This window comes from Akebia trifoliata, chromosome 7, assembly GCF_017979445.1.
Source record: "Akebia trifoliata isolate Shusen 1 chromosome 7, ASM1797944v1, whole genome shotgun sequence".
In the NCBI taxonomy this organism is placed as follows: domain Eukaryota; kingdom Viridiplantae; phylum Streptophyta; class Magnoliopsida; order Ranunculales; family Lardizabalaceae; genus Akebia; species Akebia trifoliata.
The window spans coordinates 31,635,716-31,654,538 of record NC_141381.1 but is presented as its reverse complement, the minus strand read 5'-3'; the positions used below and the strand labels follow the sequence as shown (position 1 = coordinate 31,654,538).

Below are 18,823 nucleotides of genomic sequence, written 5' to 3'. Positions count from 1 at the left end.
ACCATGTGCTTTTGTCGATGTTTGTTTTCCCTTACGCAAGCCATATGCACTGAGAAAGATAACAAATCTCTACACAGTGTTACATACTGCACTCTCTCTTATACATCTCAGACATGGTACTTTGATATTGGTTGGTGTCCTAACCACATTCACGTGGGGCTTGACCCCACCACACTCAGGTCTTACAACTTCCCTTACATATTGTTGACTTATCAAAGCCAAAATCAACCACAAAACATCGATCACATATGATTGCATACAACTCAATCACGATCATAGTTCCATCAGATGGGTGAGTATAGTAACAACAACAAAACCTTATCTCAAAGATTTTGGTTTGGCTAAAATTAGTGTATTAAATTTGATTTTTATTTTTATTTCAATCAATATAAAAATTGATATATTTCATGAAAATAGTTTGATTTGATCAATAATAAAAAAATAAACAAGATAACTCCACTTGTGTACCCTTTTTCACTACTTTATGGTCCCAACCCCCAAGGAAGATAGAGCTCTCATGCCCAATTGTCTTCAAGGGAAACATGAAATGAAATCTCATGCAAGTTGATTTGAAGACAAAACGACATATTGGGAAAACAAACCTTCATTTGGTTCTATTTCTCAAGTCACTATCAACCCTAATCCAACTTCATGGTTTACGTGCTGTTATCTTAGACCTTAGACCTAAATCTAATCTCTTATGGTACAACAAGCAAGCCAATCAAGTCAATCAAGCCAATCACGACTCTTCAATGAAATTTAAAAAATATTAATATGTACAGATTAAGTCAAGGGAAATTTTATTGACACTCCAAGAAGTTCTAAGACGCAACCAAATTCTAGAAAAAAAAAAAAAAATTTAACTTAAATTTTAAGGGTATCTATTTTTTTTGTTCTTGTTTTCGGGTGATTCTGTGTCTTCTTTGGCGAACCAACACATTGCTGTGCAGATCATTCTCTGATCTCTCTTCTTCTTCTTCTTCTTATTCTCTCTCATTCTGCTTTTCTCCTCCTCCTTTGAACTTGAGTTGTTGAAATCGTTGGAGGATGAGAGGGGTGCCACTAAAAATATGAGGGCCCTTAGAGTTTCTTGGTGTGCCAATAAAAATTTACCAAGTGGAGCCCATCTTCACTTAATAAAGATGCTAAACAAATCAGTTGATTTGATTTAATTTGTTTGTGTACAAACGTCGGCGGGCATGCTAGAAATCATCCATTTGAAAGAAAGCATTGCCACGAAATTCTCCCAATATTATCAAAAACTCAAAATTTTTTGTCATCTAAGAGATCAGCCAATTAAATAGGCGAATCCACAATATCATCTTCTTCAAACTCGATTCTTTTCCATCTTTCAAAATCTCAGTGTTAACTTTTATTTACAAAATAAGAATCTTGATTTTTTCCTAAATTTCCATCATCTTTAATCTCTTTGCTAAAATTTTAGCCATCGACATCAACATTTTATCTTTTGCAATCTTCAAATCTTAAGAACAAGACAGTTTTTGAGATAGATTGAAAATGATCGATTAATCTCCAAATTAAATTTCCCCAAACTTCTATTTTTTAAATTTATCCAAAGTAACCAAACTAATACCGCAAATAATTTCTAAATCCAAACTTAGATACTATGGTCCAAGAGCACAATAAATGCTCGCGATATAGGGATGGCTATTAGGGATGAATGGTTAAAAAGTTGATGCTAATTGTAATCGAATTTAATCAATGTTGTCTAATTATAAACAAATCAATCTAATCTTCAACCCTCATTTAAATCTCCTAACCTGCCCACGTTAAATCAAAATAATTCACCATCTTTATAAGTCTCTAAATCTTACCAAATTAGAACCAAATTTCAAAGGCTTGTAAGATAATTAGGTTAGCAACTTTAAGGCAATAAGGCCCACTCAATCCATGAAAATAGAAACAAATCTCTCTTTTTCCCAGACAAGCCGACTATTCATTACGGGCTACTATCACTTTTAAATTCCAAGATTTTGTTACTTTTTCTTAAAAGAAATCTAGACTTTCTTCGATCTGTCAAAATTCAGGTGTGAAGGTCCCCGAATTCACGATCACGCCTAATCGGGTCCTCGTGTAGACTAGCTGACTAGATATAAATAATTCAATATATAGAATATTATATCTCCAATTAACGTATGTAGTAATTAGATTTTTATATTTGATTAAGACTTCTTGAAGTCTTACGTCATGTTTGGTAACACTTCTGAAGTCTAGAAATTAAAAATCAAAGAAATTTTATCCAACGTCTCCTTATTATTGATTCAAAATTTTTGAATTTCGATTTTGAAATCTAAAATTTAAAACGAAACAAACAGAAATAAACAAAACGTTTAAAGTTTGAATTTTAAAAGTGAACCACCTCCATTCAGACTTTAAAAGTGTTACTAAATATACACTTAGTTGTTTATTAATTGATAGGAAAAATAAATTATATAGGACAAAGAAAGCAATGTTATCCGGTTGTGTTATATTTTTTTTTGTTTCCTTCAATAAAATATAGAAATTGATTCTTTATAGACGAGTTTCTTCAAAAATATAATTTGAAGTAGAATATATATTATAAGACTTTTTGTTGCCATTATCATCGATATCATTCTTAAGGGCGTCAATGGATACCCATTTAATTGGATCTGAACCAAAATTGGAATCGACAAGATGGTCTTGACTATACTTCGATCTCTTAAAAATCATTAAAAATCAAAATCGATAAAAATTTAGAATCAAAACAATTTAAAGAGAAATTTTCTATTAGATTGATTCAAAACTGATTGATAGGAATCAGAACAAAGAAAAATTAATGATTTTGATTCTAGTGTCAAATGAGAATCGAATCAGAATTGACCCATTGATGTGTGCATGCAAATTATTTAATATAAATATAAAAGAGAAATTTATTAGACAGACCCATTTGATGCAATTTTATTACAAAAACTCCTTACCTTATGAGTTTGTCATTGAATAAACCTTACTTTATAAATAAGGTTAGCACGACTAACTTAGTAAGATTCCACATATTTTATCAAGTCGACAATCCAACACCACATCCTTCTAAATTTCATAAAAAATTCAAATTTAAAAAAATAAAAATAAATCTTAACTAACAAATTAATAACATCAATTTCAATTATTTTTGTTTAAAAAAAAAAAAAAAAAATCTACATTAAAATGTTTTGTCACATTTTAATCTTTAACTAAAGTGAAAGGGAAAGGACAGGTAAGTAAGTAACCATGGTTAACCTCAAGTCAACAACAGAGATGATAAGGTAACCTCTTCTTTTAGATCAATCCACACAACAGAACAGTGAAAGGTTAGATAAGACAAAAAAGATGAGACCAAATCTTTAAGATTGTGCTTGGGAGAAAAAGAGATTAACGGCCAGATCGGATAAAAAGGATAAGATACGTTCGAGAAATAATAAATAAATTGCATGTTGGAGGCTTCTGAACGACAAGTTGGTTACGGCAGTTTATAAAGTTTAAAAGATAAAATATTAAAATATCGCATATAATGACTGAAAAACATCCTTTTCTTTGTCAGAATTAACAAAAATACCCTCATATTATCTTGACCAAAATACCCTTACCTTTAACTATTAATAAAATTAAATACCCTTCTTGATCAGTGGTTTGCCTTTCCGAGGTGGATGGATCAGTGGATGTGCATCTTCACGTGTAAGCGTGCATTTATTTCCAAAGAATCTTATGGGCAAAATAGGTATTTAAATTGTAAACCTTTAATCAATTTCGATTTAATAAGGTGCTCATGTTACCTACTTACAAAGAGTCATTTAAAAATTGTGTATCCCACGAGAAGTTCTTCTCTCTAAATCTCTTAATTTTTTTTATGATAACTTGAGATTTTTTAATGTGCCTTGAGCACTTATTCTTTTTCAATTGGTGAGATTGATGATTCACATTATTGAGATCAACATTTGTTCCAATCGTCGATTGAATGTGAATTATCGAAATCAACATTAAATTTTTAGATCAATCTTGTTGCAATCGTTGATCTCGATTATTTAAGTTTGCTGTTTTACTGAGGTGAGGTGGCATTAAGAAAGAAAGATATATTTACCGATAAGGTTGTTAAGATAGTACATCAAAACTTAGGGTGCATTAGAAACACATCCCTCCCACAAAGTTTATTAAATAATTTTTTTTAAAAGAAATGAATAAAGTAAATTTATTAAAGACTGTTTGTTAAACTGAAAGAAATAAGTGCTGAATAACATTAAGTGCTGAAACTTATAAGCTTTGAATTTAAATGCTGAAAAAGTTGTTTGTTTAGATGTAGAATCATGTTTGTTACACATTACTAAAATTAATAAATTATCATTTTTACCCTTACAATCATATTATACATTGTTTGCATGTTTTAAATGCCTATTTATTATTACATACAATAAAATATATTATTTCTTACAAAATTAAAATACAATTCATTTTTAAATAATAAGTAATACTAAAATTTTCAATTTATAAATAATAATTTTATTTCTAAAAATCCACAAATTTCAAATTAAAAACAATAATGTTATATAAGTCACAAAAATTTAAAATCAACATTGAAAGAACTTAATTTGGGATGAATAATTTTTGATGGAAATGAAGGATGTGTAATAATAAAAGTACCCCACGAATTAATAAGGGCAACTAACACCATAACCAAATTTTCTTTTTCTTATATGGGTTAAATTTTTTGGAATAAACCAATTTTTGGTGAGGATGATCTATATGGTCTATAGATCATACTCATAAAAAATCAGTCCATTCCGAAATTTCTAACCACGTTAAAATTAATTTCTAAAAAAAATAAAAAAAATGGACAATTTACAATTCTTGAACTTGTTTTGATGGGGTTAGAAGTTTCAGGATGGACTGATTTTTGATGAGGATGATTTCATTGTAGAGATCATCCTCACTAAAAATCAACTCATTCCAAAACTTCATGTAAGACAAAAAAATTTAGCTATGGTGTGGGTTTATCAATTTGTGAGGTGCTTATATATTAATCCATGGGATATAAGAGGTAATATCCTTTTATGTATAAAGGCATACTTGTCCATGTCTAAAAAAATGAAGGATATACTTATCCATGTCGAAAAAAGCGAAGTGCTTTCCACTTCAGCACTTTTTTTCAGTATCAAAATAGTGCTAATTTTTTTTTTTTCCACTTATTTTCAACAATAAGCACTGAAAATATGGAGTAAACAAACGTGTTATTTTGATAAAAAGTACTGAATTTTTTTTTTTCTAGCAATAAACGCTGAAAAATAATCCAAACAAATGCCGCCTAAGAGTTATTGAAAATTTTAGGCGTATAATACATTGGGCTAAAAAATTCTCTATAATATATTTTTGATCGGTAAGCCAATTGAAAGATTTTACCAACTAAGCTAGTTGGCACGAGCAATATATGTTTTATAAAAGAACATATTTAGTGCCAATACATGGATAGATTGCTGATGACAACTAACATCAATATAATGTGGACCGTAAGAAAACCCACTTGAAAACTACCAATCAAAGATCAAACAGCAATATATGTTTTATTTTTATTGAAGTTAGTTGAAAGAATCTGTGAAAAATTACAAGAAGAAGAAGAAGAAGAAGAGACAAATGGGTTTTGAAAGAGAAGACAAAGGAATTCAAACAGACGGCAAATTTAGGAGGCGTGTGTGTGAGCCATGAAAACACTTCAAATCGCTTTCAAGAGCTAAAATGGCAGATACCCAATCCAGTCTACAACAGAACAAAGTAGCCTCCAATTTGAATTTCTCTGTGTTTTCTTGGATTTACCTCAACAGACCAAAGAAGCCATTAAAAATCTTTGTTTTTATTTGTTTTTGTTTTATATATATATATATATAAATCTTTGATGATATTTTAACCCATTTACTTTCAAGTTAAAAGATGAAAAGGAATCTCCTCAGACACCTGTAGAATCAAACAATCAATTTGAATTGCAATTGTTTTTTCCTCTTCTTTATCACAAATGTTCACAACAACAAAAGACTCCAAATTATGTATTATTTTATGTGATGGGATTTGAACACATGAGAAAGAAATATTTTTATCGGTAGGCTCACATCGACATTAATTAGAATGAATCCTTCAACTGTAATGACTTTATAATAAACCCCTAAGAGTTGGCTCAATGACAATTTCGGACCGATAAGCAATTAATGCCTGTGGGTCGTGAGTTCGATATCTAATATGAGCATTAATTCCTCAGGCACAACCCGCAAGGGCGCATCCTCACTTCTTTGATGCGTGTGATGTACAAGCCTTCCACGTGCCCCGAGATTAGTCTTTGGACAAGACCATGGTCTATGGACTAGGTAAAGCCTAAATATAGGCCCAGTCTTGTGTCTATAGGATACTCGATTATTCTGGAAAAAAAGAGTTTATAATAAGAAATTAGCTCTAGTCTCAATTAGGAAACTAAGGACGGCAAATTGTTCCTCAAAGCCTATATAAGTATATGATAAGTATCCAATGAAAAGAGCAACAAACAAGTGACAAAGACTTGTACAAGTCCTTATCTGCTTTTTTACAATTCAAATTCTGATTAGAAAACCCAAATTTCCTCCAATAGTTAACAACTCCACAAATGACTAGAAGTAGGTTTCCCATGGAAAATTTTGGAGAACAAGAAAAGAGACCCAAATAAGTCAAAAAGAATAACAAGCCCAAGAATTAAGCTACTCTTAAACTTTCAAAGAAACACCCAGACTTGACTTATTTTTTTTTATATTATAAATTTTAAATTGATTGACTGAAACAGCCATGCCGGAATTCTCGGCCCTATAATTTTGCCAATCAATTGGTCACTAAACCTCATTTTTCTATCTTGTTCTAGATATCACCACAAACAAAAACAAACACACAAACAAGTTTCCTTATGTACTTAGACATTTCTTTATGTTTTGTTAGTTGTACCTAAAGTGTAGTTGTTATTATCCCGATTGAAAAACAATTTTAAATACATATAAAACTAGACAACAAAAGAGTTGAAGAAAGAATTTTTTTAAAAAAAAAAGTAGTTAATGGAGGGCACTTACACATGGGTTACTTTGATTTTGTTTAATTTTCCACATTCCTTGAAGTATGCCACTTTCATGAATTTATATATATTTATTAAAAAAAACCTATTTGAGAATAAATGAGATATATAAGCTTTTCTTAATTGAGTCGTGCTGGGGGGACTTCGATTTTCATTGTGTTGCACACTGCACTGACGAGGTGGTGTGCACGTACTTGTAGATGCTTTTCACTCGTATCTCGAGAAAACATATCTATGGCTATTGCATTGATGCAGTGAAAAACAGAGTCCCTGTAGGATTTTCCTTCTTAATTATTTCTTCCAAATGTAGGTTACACACAATATCATCACCCATGTGGTGTGCTGTTACACTTACCTACAAAGAGGATATATAAATGGGGGGTCAAATTAAATCTCCAAGATATTAAGGCCATGGCATATGCCACGTCAGATGAATCCATCTTATATGTGAATCAGAAAGCTGATTGGACTTGATCAAGTCCAAAAGGCCCGATAAAGGTCAAGCCCATTTGACTGAGTCATGGTTAGTTGGTAAATACTGAGTTTGCGTGTCATAAGATGATGTGTAAAAAAAGAGTTTAATTCGATATTTCATCAAATTATTAATAAGGGCATATATTGTATTTACCAAACCATACCTACTAACTTTTGACTGTTTTAAAAAAAAACAAAGTATTTACAAAACCACATTTTTACCAAATTTGTAAATAGCTTGGAATGTATATTATCCTAGTAAATAATACCATTTCATTTCATGATTCGATATCATCTTTTTAATTTTTTTTTATTATGAACAAAAGTTAAAAAATAATGAGTCGTGATAATCTGATGCTTTTATATATATATATATGCTCCCTTCACAGTACCGTACAAAACCCTAAATATCTATCGATCCTTGAAGGAAGCATACAAAAGCGTCAGATTATCATTGATTCTAATGTTTTTTTAAGGATTAAAAGTGATGTTTACAAAAAATAATATAATTATTTTATCTATCTATTTTCCCCCTCTATTAAATTTTGATTACTTGTCTCCTAAAATAATTCTTACCATTCAAAAATAATTAAAAAAAGAGAGGAAATTCTATCCATATAATCATAAATAAGTACGACACTTCTTCAGTAGCACATGCACTGCTTGGTAGAATTTAATGAGAGGTTTGAATAGTTTTTCAAATAAACGTGGTCAAATTCTTAATAAATCCATTCACATTTCAGAACCGCCCAAGTCCTAATGGACGGCCTATGAATATGAAACTTATCAAAAAGAGAGAAAAAAATCCTTATTGTTTTTGTTCTTAAATTAAGTATCAAATGGGCTCTAGGCATTATGAGCATCTTGGCTACAATGAGACAATAAGATTTGACATTAAAAAAAAACATGTAATCCCAACTACTTATGGTCCGGGATCTGTGACTCATAAAAACATGTAATCCCAACCATTAAAATATGAAATCCAAAGGTTGAACATCCTAAGGATACATCATGTTCTATAGGGTGAATAATGAATTTATATTTTAAAATTGGGGATTACATATTTTTAAAATCGTGATTTTTTGATGCCCTTTTAGACATACGCCCACATACGCTCTTTGATGTGGCATGGGCTAGCATCATATATATTTTTTCCTCAAGACACACAATTGTACATCCTCATAAATATGTGCAGTTGTGTATCTCAAGAAAAACATTTATGATTCTAACACATGTCACGTCAGGGAGCTTATGTTAGAGGAGGCATCAAAAAATCATTATTCATTTTTATAGGAGTAATTTTCATAAGTCCATGGATCCAACCCTTCATATCATGGGTTTAATGAGAAGAGAAAATTGAAATTATTGCAAAAACATCAGAAATTAATCTAAGTTTTGTTTTAATGGGCAGTTAATTTTTAGAATATTATAAATTAAAAATTATATATGAGAGAGAGCGAGAACTCAACACACAAGGCCACCAAAAGAATAAAAAAAAAAAAAAAAAGAAATAAAGCGAATGGGAACAACAGAGAAAATGGTATCTGCGGCAAATGGTCGTTGCTTTGCATGTGCGCATGACAAGTTTACGGCTCATAGGTAAACCGCTCTTCCCCCACTTGGATTTTAGGAGTTTCTCATAAGCAGAGCTACAAAACCACACGGTTTCAACCCAAGAAACCTCTCCAACCCAAATGTGCCTTGTTTTAGTCTCTCAAAACCGCCTATATACTTGGCAGTTTTAGCCTTAGAAGTTCAAATGGTTTGTTAGTCACTTAATAGTGACGTTTGTCGAGTGACCCACCACCCTCCCCCTTCACATTTCTATATATTCTCCCTCTTCCTCTCCTCATTCTCCTCACAATACTTCCTTTCTTCTCCTCTTCTCCCCTACCTCTCTTTTGCTCACTTGTTTGTGTAGAGGAAAATGGCTTTTCTGGGGTTTCTCTTAGTGGGTTTTCTCTCAATGGTCTCCTCTGTTTATGGGTATGGTGGTGGAGGGTGGACTACTGCCCATGCCACCTTCTATGGAGGTGGTGATGCTTCTGGGACAATGGGTATGTTTCCAAACCTTATTTTTTGGTGCTATCATGCACTTTAGGTGCATTTTAGAGAAGACCCACCACATGACACAATTTAGTTATTTATTTTTAATTTTAATATTTTTGTGTGTGTGTGTAGGTGGGGCTTGTGGTTATGGGAATCTATACAGCCAAGGCTATGGAACTAACACAGCAGCTCTTAGTACTGCCTTGTTCAACAATGGGTTGGCTTGTGGGTCTTGCTATGAGATTAGGTGTGTGAATGATCCAAAGTGGTGTCTGCCAGGCTCCATTGTGGTCACAGCCACTAACTTCTGCCCACCAAATAATGCCCTCCCAAACAATGCAGGGGGTTGGTGCAACCCTCCTCAGCAGCATTTTGATCTCTCTCAGCCTGTCTTCCAACATATTGCTCAATATAGAGCTGGAATTGTACCTGTGTCTTACAGAAGGTATGTGTGGGTATCTTTTTCTTCTCTTTTAGGCCCTAATGTTTTCTTGTGGGCGTTCTCTAGTCCTAGTGTATCATGCATAGTGACCTTTGGGTCTGAGTCTATTACTATAGTAAACCTCTTATTTCTAAGCAAGTGACCCTTCCAATACATCCTATTTTTTTAAGGTCTAAAACCCCCTATTTTTAATGTTGGATTACTTATTTGGTAGCCTTAATTTCATGTAAACCAGTTCACACCCTTGTTTGTTTTTTTATTTTCATATTTTGGACTCTTTTGTGAGGTTACTTTTTGAGTTTTGTCTTATATGTGAATCTTCTCATATTTTTTTTTCCTTTGTTTTCATGTTAGAATGGGGATTCCTTTCTTTCCCAAGGGTCTTGTGTTTTTTTTATTATAAAACCTCTCCATTGATTTTTAACTTAATAGATTGCTAAAGCCTTATTTATTTATTTTTACTCTTTTGGATTTGTAGGGTACACTGCAGGAAGAGGGGAGGAATCAGGTTCACCATCAATGGTCACTCTTACTTCAATCTAGTCCTCATAACCAATGTTGGAGGTGTTGGTGATGTGCATGCTGTTTCAATCAAAGGTTCAAAAACAGGTTGGCAACCATTGTCAAGGAATTGGGGCCAAAACTGGCAGAGCAACACTTACCTTAATGGGCAAAGCCTCTCTTTCAAGGTCACCACAAGTGATGGGCGTACTGTGGTCTCTTACAACGTTGCCCCTGCTGGCTGGTCCTTTGGGCAGACTTTTAGTGGAGGACAGTTCTATTAGAGTCCTCCCCCACCTCTACTAAAAATAGCAGAACCTCCTCTATATTTAGCAGTAGAAGTAGTGGTAGTATTAATGTATTATATGGTATATAAGTATATATTTGGGTGATGGGTCCATGTTGAGTCAACATGAGAAGGCTTATTTTAAAATGGCCTCCATCATTTTAATTTGATTGTTGTGTGATTTCTATTGTAATTGTGTGTGAGAGAAAACATAAGTACGGTATTGTTCTGCTTAAGACAAATGGTGGCAGAGGTGGATTTCAACTACCCGCCCACTAGTCTCTTTCAAGGTTTAGTTACATAGAACTATAGGAGTGTAATTGTAAATCTCCAATTTCACTAGTAATGAAAGAAAATGTCTTTATTGGTGTTTATGTTTTAATCTTGCTTGAGTTCTAAAGTTGAAGAGTGGGTTTTATTATCAAGTAATCAAACAAAATGGTCGAGGAGGCCCGTTGTAATATTCATCATAATAATCATAGCCTTTATCCCATATATATGAAAATACATGATGACTAAACAAATAAATTTGTTTCTCCATTAAGTTCGATCGAAATTATGTTTTTAGTTAATTTTGAAGTCCTCGTATAGTTAACGTCCACGTAAAACCTTTAATCTTTGATGTGATTCGCAATGTTATTGATCTCAATCGACATGAGTTTGATCAAAGCTAACATGGGGAGTTGGTTTCAGATTGGAAAACTATGATCTTATAATCATTTTCAACTCTCTCATCAATCACCCATGGACATAAGCCTAATCGAACCATATAAATCTTGTGTTTTTCTTGCTCCGTACTTACAATATCGATTCCTTATTCTAGACTAATGAAAAAGACATATCAATTTTTTATTATTAAATTAAGCTCAAGGTTTACTTTGAATTATTAAAACATTAATCAAAAAGAAGATATAACAATTACAATTAAAAAAATAATCTTATTTCAAAGATTTAGGTTCAATCGAATCATGTTCCTCCATTCCACTCTCTTTGGAGTTAAGTCATTTGTTATTTACGTTCTTTCACTATTTCTATTCGCTTTCTTTTGGGTCCTCTCGTTCTTTTTAGGATTTCCAACTTGATTATAGCCTTTTACGGGGGATGTAAACGATTTTTGTTGAAAATGTCTAAATCATTCTCAGTCAGCTCTCTTAGCATACGGCATAAGACAAACTCGGTTGTGTAATGCTCCCTTTACACTAAAAAAAAAAGAGGGTTTAAAAAAATAAGAGAGCTGCATCAAGTTGTTTGACGCAAAATTCCATCATCCCATTACATGAGTTCTCATCAGATATTTTATTATATTAATTTCAAAGAAAATATAATAAATATATTAAAAAAAGGATAAAGGGAAGAGTTATTACACATTCCAGAAAAATAATGTCTTAATATTTGATAATAAGATTGGCATAAAGTGAGGAGGTGCCGAGGTGGGACGAAAATGAGAAAATAGGAAAAATATGAGCACTAAAAGTGAAATATAGAATAAACTTTGGGGGCTGAAAGAGATTTCTCTTTGGAAAGAAAATGATTTTGTGATGAGAGAGAGAGAAAGAAAAGATTGCTTGATTCAACAAGTGTTTATGTTTGTTGTTCAAGCAGTTGCAACAACTTGAAAAAAAACAACAAGGACTTTAATGAGAACTCTTGAAATGAAAACCCAAAAACAGATCTTTGAGATGGAAACAATATGTACTTTCCATTAAATGCTATAAAGGAAATTACACTTACACCCCTTACCAAGCTTCTTGAGTTACAGTTGAGAATCTGTACAACTGCACATTTTGAGTACAACATTTCTTAGATTTTTTGCTCAACTGGTATCCATATAGATTCTAAGTCCTTGGTTGGTTTAATTCAAAGAGGACATTTCCAGCTGTGTGAGGCTTCTTTCAATGTTCCTCTGCTTCTCCTTTGTCTCCTTCCCTCATTTACACTTTTGTACATGTTTTTGTACCAATTTCTTGTATATATAAAGGTCACATCTGATCTACCCATCTAAATTTTTTCAAGGGTTTCATTGGTAAAATAATAAACTGAAGTTAGTTAAATAATGCTAGACAAAAAAAAAAAAAAAAACCTACCTTCATAATGACTCAATCATTCTAAGATCTAGTTTGGGCAGCTCTATTTCTATAGATTTGCTTTTCTTTGAATCTCGATTGCTTGGTGACAGTTTCAGGGAAGTGCTTTATGGGTCTATAATCACAATTCCAAAAGCTGTGGTGAATTTGTAAAAACAGTTTATATGGACATTTGGATCATTAGTTATGACCTCAAGAATCATTTCAGGGGTATTTCAGTCATTTATTTAAAAATAAGGACATTTTTTGTTCAATTGGCATTGTAGTTTTTGCGTTCGTCCGGATTTCCTGCAAAATCCAGAATCCAAAAGTTGGTACGAGACGAGACATTTTCAGCTTGTGGTCCACATGCGTACCAAACGATAAATTAACCCCAAAAAGCACTTCTGAGGATCTGAAAACTTGAAATGGTCCATCAAAATAACATCACCCAATGCGGCCTAAGTCTTTTTTCAGAGTAATTGGAAGGGATTAGTTGCCTTTTTATTTTTATTTTTTTTAATTATTTGGCCAATGTTGATCTTATAGTTAAAATTTGGAAGTATACATGTGTGAATATGTCAGTATCGTCTATTGTGTTATGTTGTTTCAGATTTTGATGTGAAACCAAATCTTGTTGCAGAGGCAGTGTAGATAAAACCAAATGGCTAATGTAAGGTGGGTTGCGAATCCAAGTAAAACAGAGAAAAGGACATAACAAGGCGGTGTAGACTGTAGACATAACCAACAAGTTTCCTGGAAATTTCGTATGGTTTTCTTATTCAACTTTGTGGATAAGGTGGATGGGTGGTTTCTGTATATGATCACCCTAAACATTGATGATGAGAACCCTACCCCTCATCCTGTTGATGTTTGGTCTGCGTCCGCCGATCGATTATTTGATCAGCATCAGCATACATCTAAACCATTCTTGTCCGCCCGAAGTAACAAGTAACAAAATATTTCTTCATTAAGTAAGTGCCACCAAACTAACACTAAGTCAAATATGTATGAAAAAAAGTATAGAGAGCAGCCCAATCCCATAATGCGTTCGAGACATTGATAAGCTGTATTGGGTTGTTTGGTTACATGGACATGAGAATCCATCACAGCTTTGTGCTTTTTTTTTTTTTTCCTTTTTTTTCCATCCTCAAGAAATACCTCTGTTGGTATCCTTCTTCCTTTTGTGATGGTTTCCTCATCATGGAAAAAGGCCCTCAAACATGGTTTTAAAACTTGTAAAAGACACATGATTTTTAGATATGAGATGATTTGTCTTCTATGTTGAAAATCTTGATCAAGTCAATTGGGTTTTACATTTGTTATATAGAATAATCTATATTTAAGGATTTAATGTTTGGGATTTGTTGTGCTACGTGTGGCAATTATGATGAATAATACGAAAGAGAAAAAACTGGAAAGAAATAAAAAAAAACACACACTACAACTGAGCCACATACTACAATAGGAGCAGCCCGATCTGTTGTGCTACGTCCGGCTTCATACCGACATCTGCCTGCTTTCTCTATATATGTGTTCCACTTAATATTAGCCACATACTACAACATGATCTAACATAAAACAAGATTTCGTAGCTTAGCATCTACTAATCAACCTTACAATAAGAAATAATAACAATTATTTAAATAGAAATTTAGATTTTACCTATTTAACTCACCCCAAAGAGATGAGAAACCATTATCTCAAGTTGAAAAATGTTTAGATTTCATTAATGTGCATATGAAAATCACAGCCGAGAAGCAATGGACGAACTACTTGAGGTGCTTATTTGAAATGGGAACACTCAGATTCAAGATATCCTTTGAGACATTTCTTTGGATAAAATCAATCAAATTCTATTAATGAACTACTTACAACTTGAGCAACCCCAACCCTAACTTGTATCAATAAAACTCCATTATAATTTACAATTATAAATAAGCAATTGTGCATAAATAGATTGCTTTCTTAATGGTCGCTCCATGGAAGTTCTCAATTTTGCAACTCTGCGCTTCTCCTAATAGGCTAATACTCTGTGAGAATCATGATCCTCTAATCAACCTTAAAAATATGATCCTTCTATCGACGGAGCTTTCAATAATATCGAGGGCAGAGCTAGTAAGGATCTGGTGGGGGCAATTGCTTCCACAGAACTTTGAGACACCCCTATATTTTCAACTAATCCCATGCCCCATTTACCCCCACCCCCTCACCTCTTTCCCGATTTGCCCCCACACCTTCACCTCCCTCCAATTTTTGCACATCCCTCCCCGCCTCCCCTTCAATTTTTTGTTGATGACATTGCCTTTTGACCGGGCCTTCTCATATACTAAAATGACCTAAACATCTTTTTTCTTCAACTTCTAACAAAAAACCTTTGAATTTCTCCCTAAAACCATTCATCTTCAACTATGCAACTAACCATAGTTTGCCCCCACTACAAGAAAATCTTGGCTCTGCCCCTGTGATCAATCCTTTTCTTTCTAATAATCATTGACTCTAATCGGTCCATATCATCTCTGAAAGTTAAGGACTTGCGTTCACCAATAATCATTACAAGAGCAACGTCCTTCTCGAAAATGGTGGAACCGGCTGCGATCTCTGATAATGACCTCTCTATTATAAACCCAAGATAGAACTTTTGCAAAATTGTGGCAATCAATACAGATGCGAAGGTTCTTGGCCACTCTTATTGTTGTCCCAGGTGGAGTAGCAAGCACCCCAAAAGAAATGGCTAACTTCTCACTATGATAAGAGAGAGCATTTCCCTTCTCTTCTTCACCCAAATTGTGCAACTCAGCAAACATTTCGGCAACATAACCTGCAATCTTCAGTTGTCTTTCAATCTCATTCAGTGTCTCATAAATCTCCTTATTCCAAGGATGCGAGTTGTCGTCCACAATAAACTCATGGACTTCACCCTTCAACTCAATTGTACTACAACCGGGTGATGTTAGGATTCCTTTTTCCTTCATAAACCTCCTCAAATCTGCCACCTTTTCCCATTCACCAACTGAAGCATAAATGTTCAATAATAAAACGTAATCCCCGGCTTGCTGGGCCTTTAACTCGATCAAATGCCAGATAACACGTTCTCCAAGTGCAACGTGACCATGTATTCTACAAGCTCCAAGTAGAGTTCTCCAAATTGTTGAATCCGGCTTTGCCACCATTGAGTTTATGAGCTGGTAGGCTTGATCAAGCAAACCTGCACGACCCAATAGATCAACCATGCACCCATAATGATGGATGTTGGGTACTATTCTGAAATCTTTGGTCATACAATTAAAAAATCTCAAACCTTCGTCAACCAATCCATTGTGACTACAAGCCGAAAGAACCCCAGTGAAAGTCTGGTCATCAGGGTAAACACCCATTCTCCGCATCTCTATGAATGCTTTGATGGCATCTCTTCCATGACCATTCATTGCCAACCCAGAAATCATTGCACTCCAAGTAACAACATTCTTGTCGGACGTCCCCTGGAACACTTGAAAGGCCTTATCCAAACACCCGCATCTTGAATACATAGCTATAAGTGAATTACGGAGGTTAAGAGCTTCACCATAACCATTTTCATCAATATAATTATGAACCCGTTCACCAAAATCCAATGCACCCAAGTGGGCACAAGCTTGGAGGAGAAGCAAGCAGGTGACATCATCCGGTTTGGACCCATACATTGGGTTCTGCATAACATCGAATAGGCTCAATGCATCTCGGCTCTGGCGATTATTAGCATAGAAAGAAATTAAGACATTCCAAGTAACAGTATCCCGTTGGGGCATTTCATCGAACACCTGACGTGCATCACTTCCATTATCACAATTTGCATAAAAACCCATCAAAGTGGTGAGTAGTAGGCAATCTGATTGGTGCCCATCTTGCAAAATTCTAGCATGAATCTGTTTACCACCAATTAGTGAAGAAATTCGAGTACATAACTTAAGAACGAAAGATGAAGAGAAGGGATTCGGACGGATACCTCGCTCTCTCATTTGATTGTAGAAGTAAAATCCCTCCTCTGGAGAATCACTTTGGGAGTAGGCTCTTAACATGGTATTGAAATCGAAGGTAGTGGGTTTTGGGATTTGAGTGAAAAATTGGCGGGAATAGTTCATGTCTTGGTATTGGGAAAGAGTGGCGCAGGATAAGAAGTTGGTTATAATGGAGGGATCTTGAGTGAGTGATGTACGGATGATATGGGCGTGGATTTGGTACAAATGGGTCTTTGTTGAACATGATTTTATCAGGGAAATTATTGCTTCTGCAGAGACATTGAAGGGTTGATGATGATGGTTTTGTTGGGGGTGAAGGATAAGAGGTAAGTGGTGAAGGTTAAGGAATTGAATTAGTTGTAAAGGAAAAGAGAGTGAGAGATGGTGGTTATGACAGTTGAGCGAGAGGCGGGAACGAAGGAAAGCCATATGGGGTTACGATGTCTCAAGTAGGTTTAAAACTTCAAAAGGTGATGTAGAATTGTAGACATACCCTTCTATGTTTTGGTGAATAATTTGAGACACCTCCTATGTTTTTAAATTGATGATATGCCCCTTGACTATAGTCTTTTCTTGTAGGCTAATAAAAATGACCTAAATGCCTCATCTTCAGCTTTGGCCAAAAACCCACCTTGATTTTTCTCCTCAAAGACCGTTTTAGGTTTGGCCAAAATAAAATAAAATAAAATGCCCCTTGTTAACATCCCATTGAGATTCTATGTGGGTGGGGGGGGGGGGGGATTCTTGACGTGAAAGTGTGTAGGAACCATAGATGCTTTTCATTGAGATCTCACTCGTACCTTGATAAAAAGCATCTATAGTTCTTACACACTTCCAAGTTAGAAATGTTCTCTCTCCCCCCCCCCCCCCCCAAAAAAAAAAAAAAGCATCTATGACTCCTTCTCACTTCCACGACAAAATGTGAAATGAGGTCATCACTTCAACATTATTCTTTTCCTTGTCTTCCCAAAGGAATTTTCTTATCAAGATAAGCATTCAATCGAGCTTAGACCCATAACTTAGTTGGTTTGACACATTGCACACTACCTGAAAACTGAAAAATTCAATAAAAAAAATTGATGGGCCAAGGCCCATGAATTTTAGAAACTGAATTTTGATGGCCTAGGGCCATCAAAATTCTTGATGTTCCCAGATTTGATGGCTTAGAGCTATCGAATTTCTCCTATCCTTCATTAATTTGATAGTTTTGAGCCGTCCAAAAAAAATTAACAATGAAAAATTCGATGCTAATTTGACCCTTTGGTCCATCAAATTTTATGAAATTTGACAGGTTAGGACTGTCAAATTTGGGCTTTTTTCATATTGTGACAATAACTTTGAGGGCATGGGTTCAAGTCTAGCTTACCCATCAAATAAAAGAAAAAGATAACCATCCAATCGAGTTAGTTTGGGGTAGGGGATCGTTGTGTAAGATGTCTTGAGTTCTTGTTTGGGCTTGGGCTTCAATAGGTAAAATCAAAGAGGATCTTTTCCAAAGTGGACTGGGCTCGGCCAAAATCCCCAATACTTCCCCTTGGTGAATTTTTTCGGGGCATATATGTATTCTTTTGAGGATTGTGGTTTCTCTTTTGAGAAAAGAGGTAAAATGCTTTTCTTGGTCTCATTTTCTAGATATCTCTAGGGCTGTAACTTTGCAAAAACATAGTGATTAGATTCCAATATGATACTTGGATATATGCATGACTATTGAACCACGTAAACCCTAATTGTGTTTTGTGTGTGATTATATTTTCTTTATTGCTTCGATTTTTTCACAGAGATCTCAGTAAGGGATCCCACTTCCTTATTTTATAGGAATCGTGTTTTTTCTGTAAGATCGATGCTCTACTCAAGATTGAGTAACGTTACCCACTAAGTGAAAAAATATGTAAATTCGAAGCCAAGATCCATCAAATTTGCTTG

The 18,823-nt window shown here is 34.2% G+C and overlaps 2 protein-coding genes across 2 annotated transcripts; one reads left to right on the top strand and one right to left on the bottom strand.

The window, feature by feature from the left end:
- Nucleotides 1–9,304: 9,304 nt before the first annotated feature.
- Nucleotides 9,305–11,213, top strand: LOC147399076 (expansin-A1-like). Its single transcript, XM_086448487.1, has 3 exons — nucleotides 9,305–9,618; nucleotides 9,743–10,055; nucleotides 10,531–11,213. The coding sequence occupies exons 1-3, from the start codon at nucleotides 9,489–9,491 to the stop codon at nucleotides 10,835–10,837; spliced, it is 750 nt and encodes a 249-aa protein (XP_086304613.1). The 5' UTR covers nucleotides 9,305–9,488; the 3' UTR covers nucleotides 10,838–11,213.
- A 3,957-nt stretch (nucleotides 11,214–15,170) lies between these two features.
- LOC147399075 (pentatricopeptide repeat-containing protein At3g47530-like) lies at nucleotides 15,171–17,028 on the bottom strand. The gene is made up of 2 exons (XM_086448485.1): nucleotides 16,888–17,028; nucleotides 15,171–16,807 (listed from the first exon to the last, which is right to left on the bottom strand). Exon 2 carries the CDS (start codon nucleotides 16,745–16,747, stop codon nucleotides 15,443–15,445), a length of 1,305 nt encoding a protein of 434 aa, XP_086304611.1. The 5' UTR covers nucleotides 16,748–16,807; nucleotides 16,888–17,028; the 3' UTR covers nucleotides 15,171–15,442.
- Nucleotides 17,029–18,823: the final 1,795 nt, after the last annotated feature.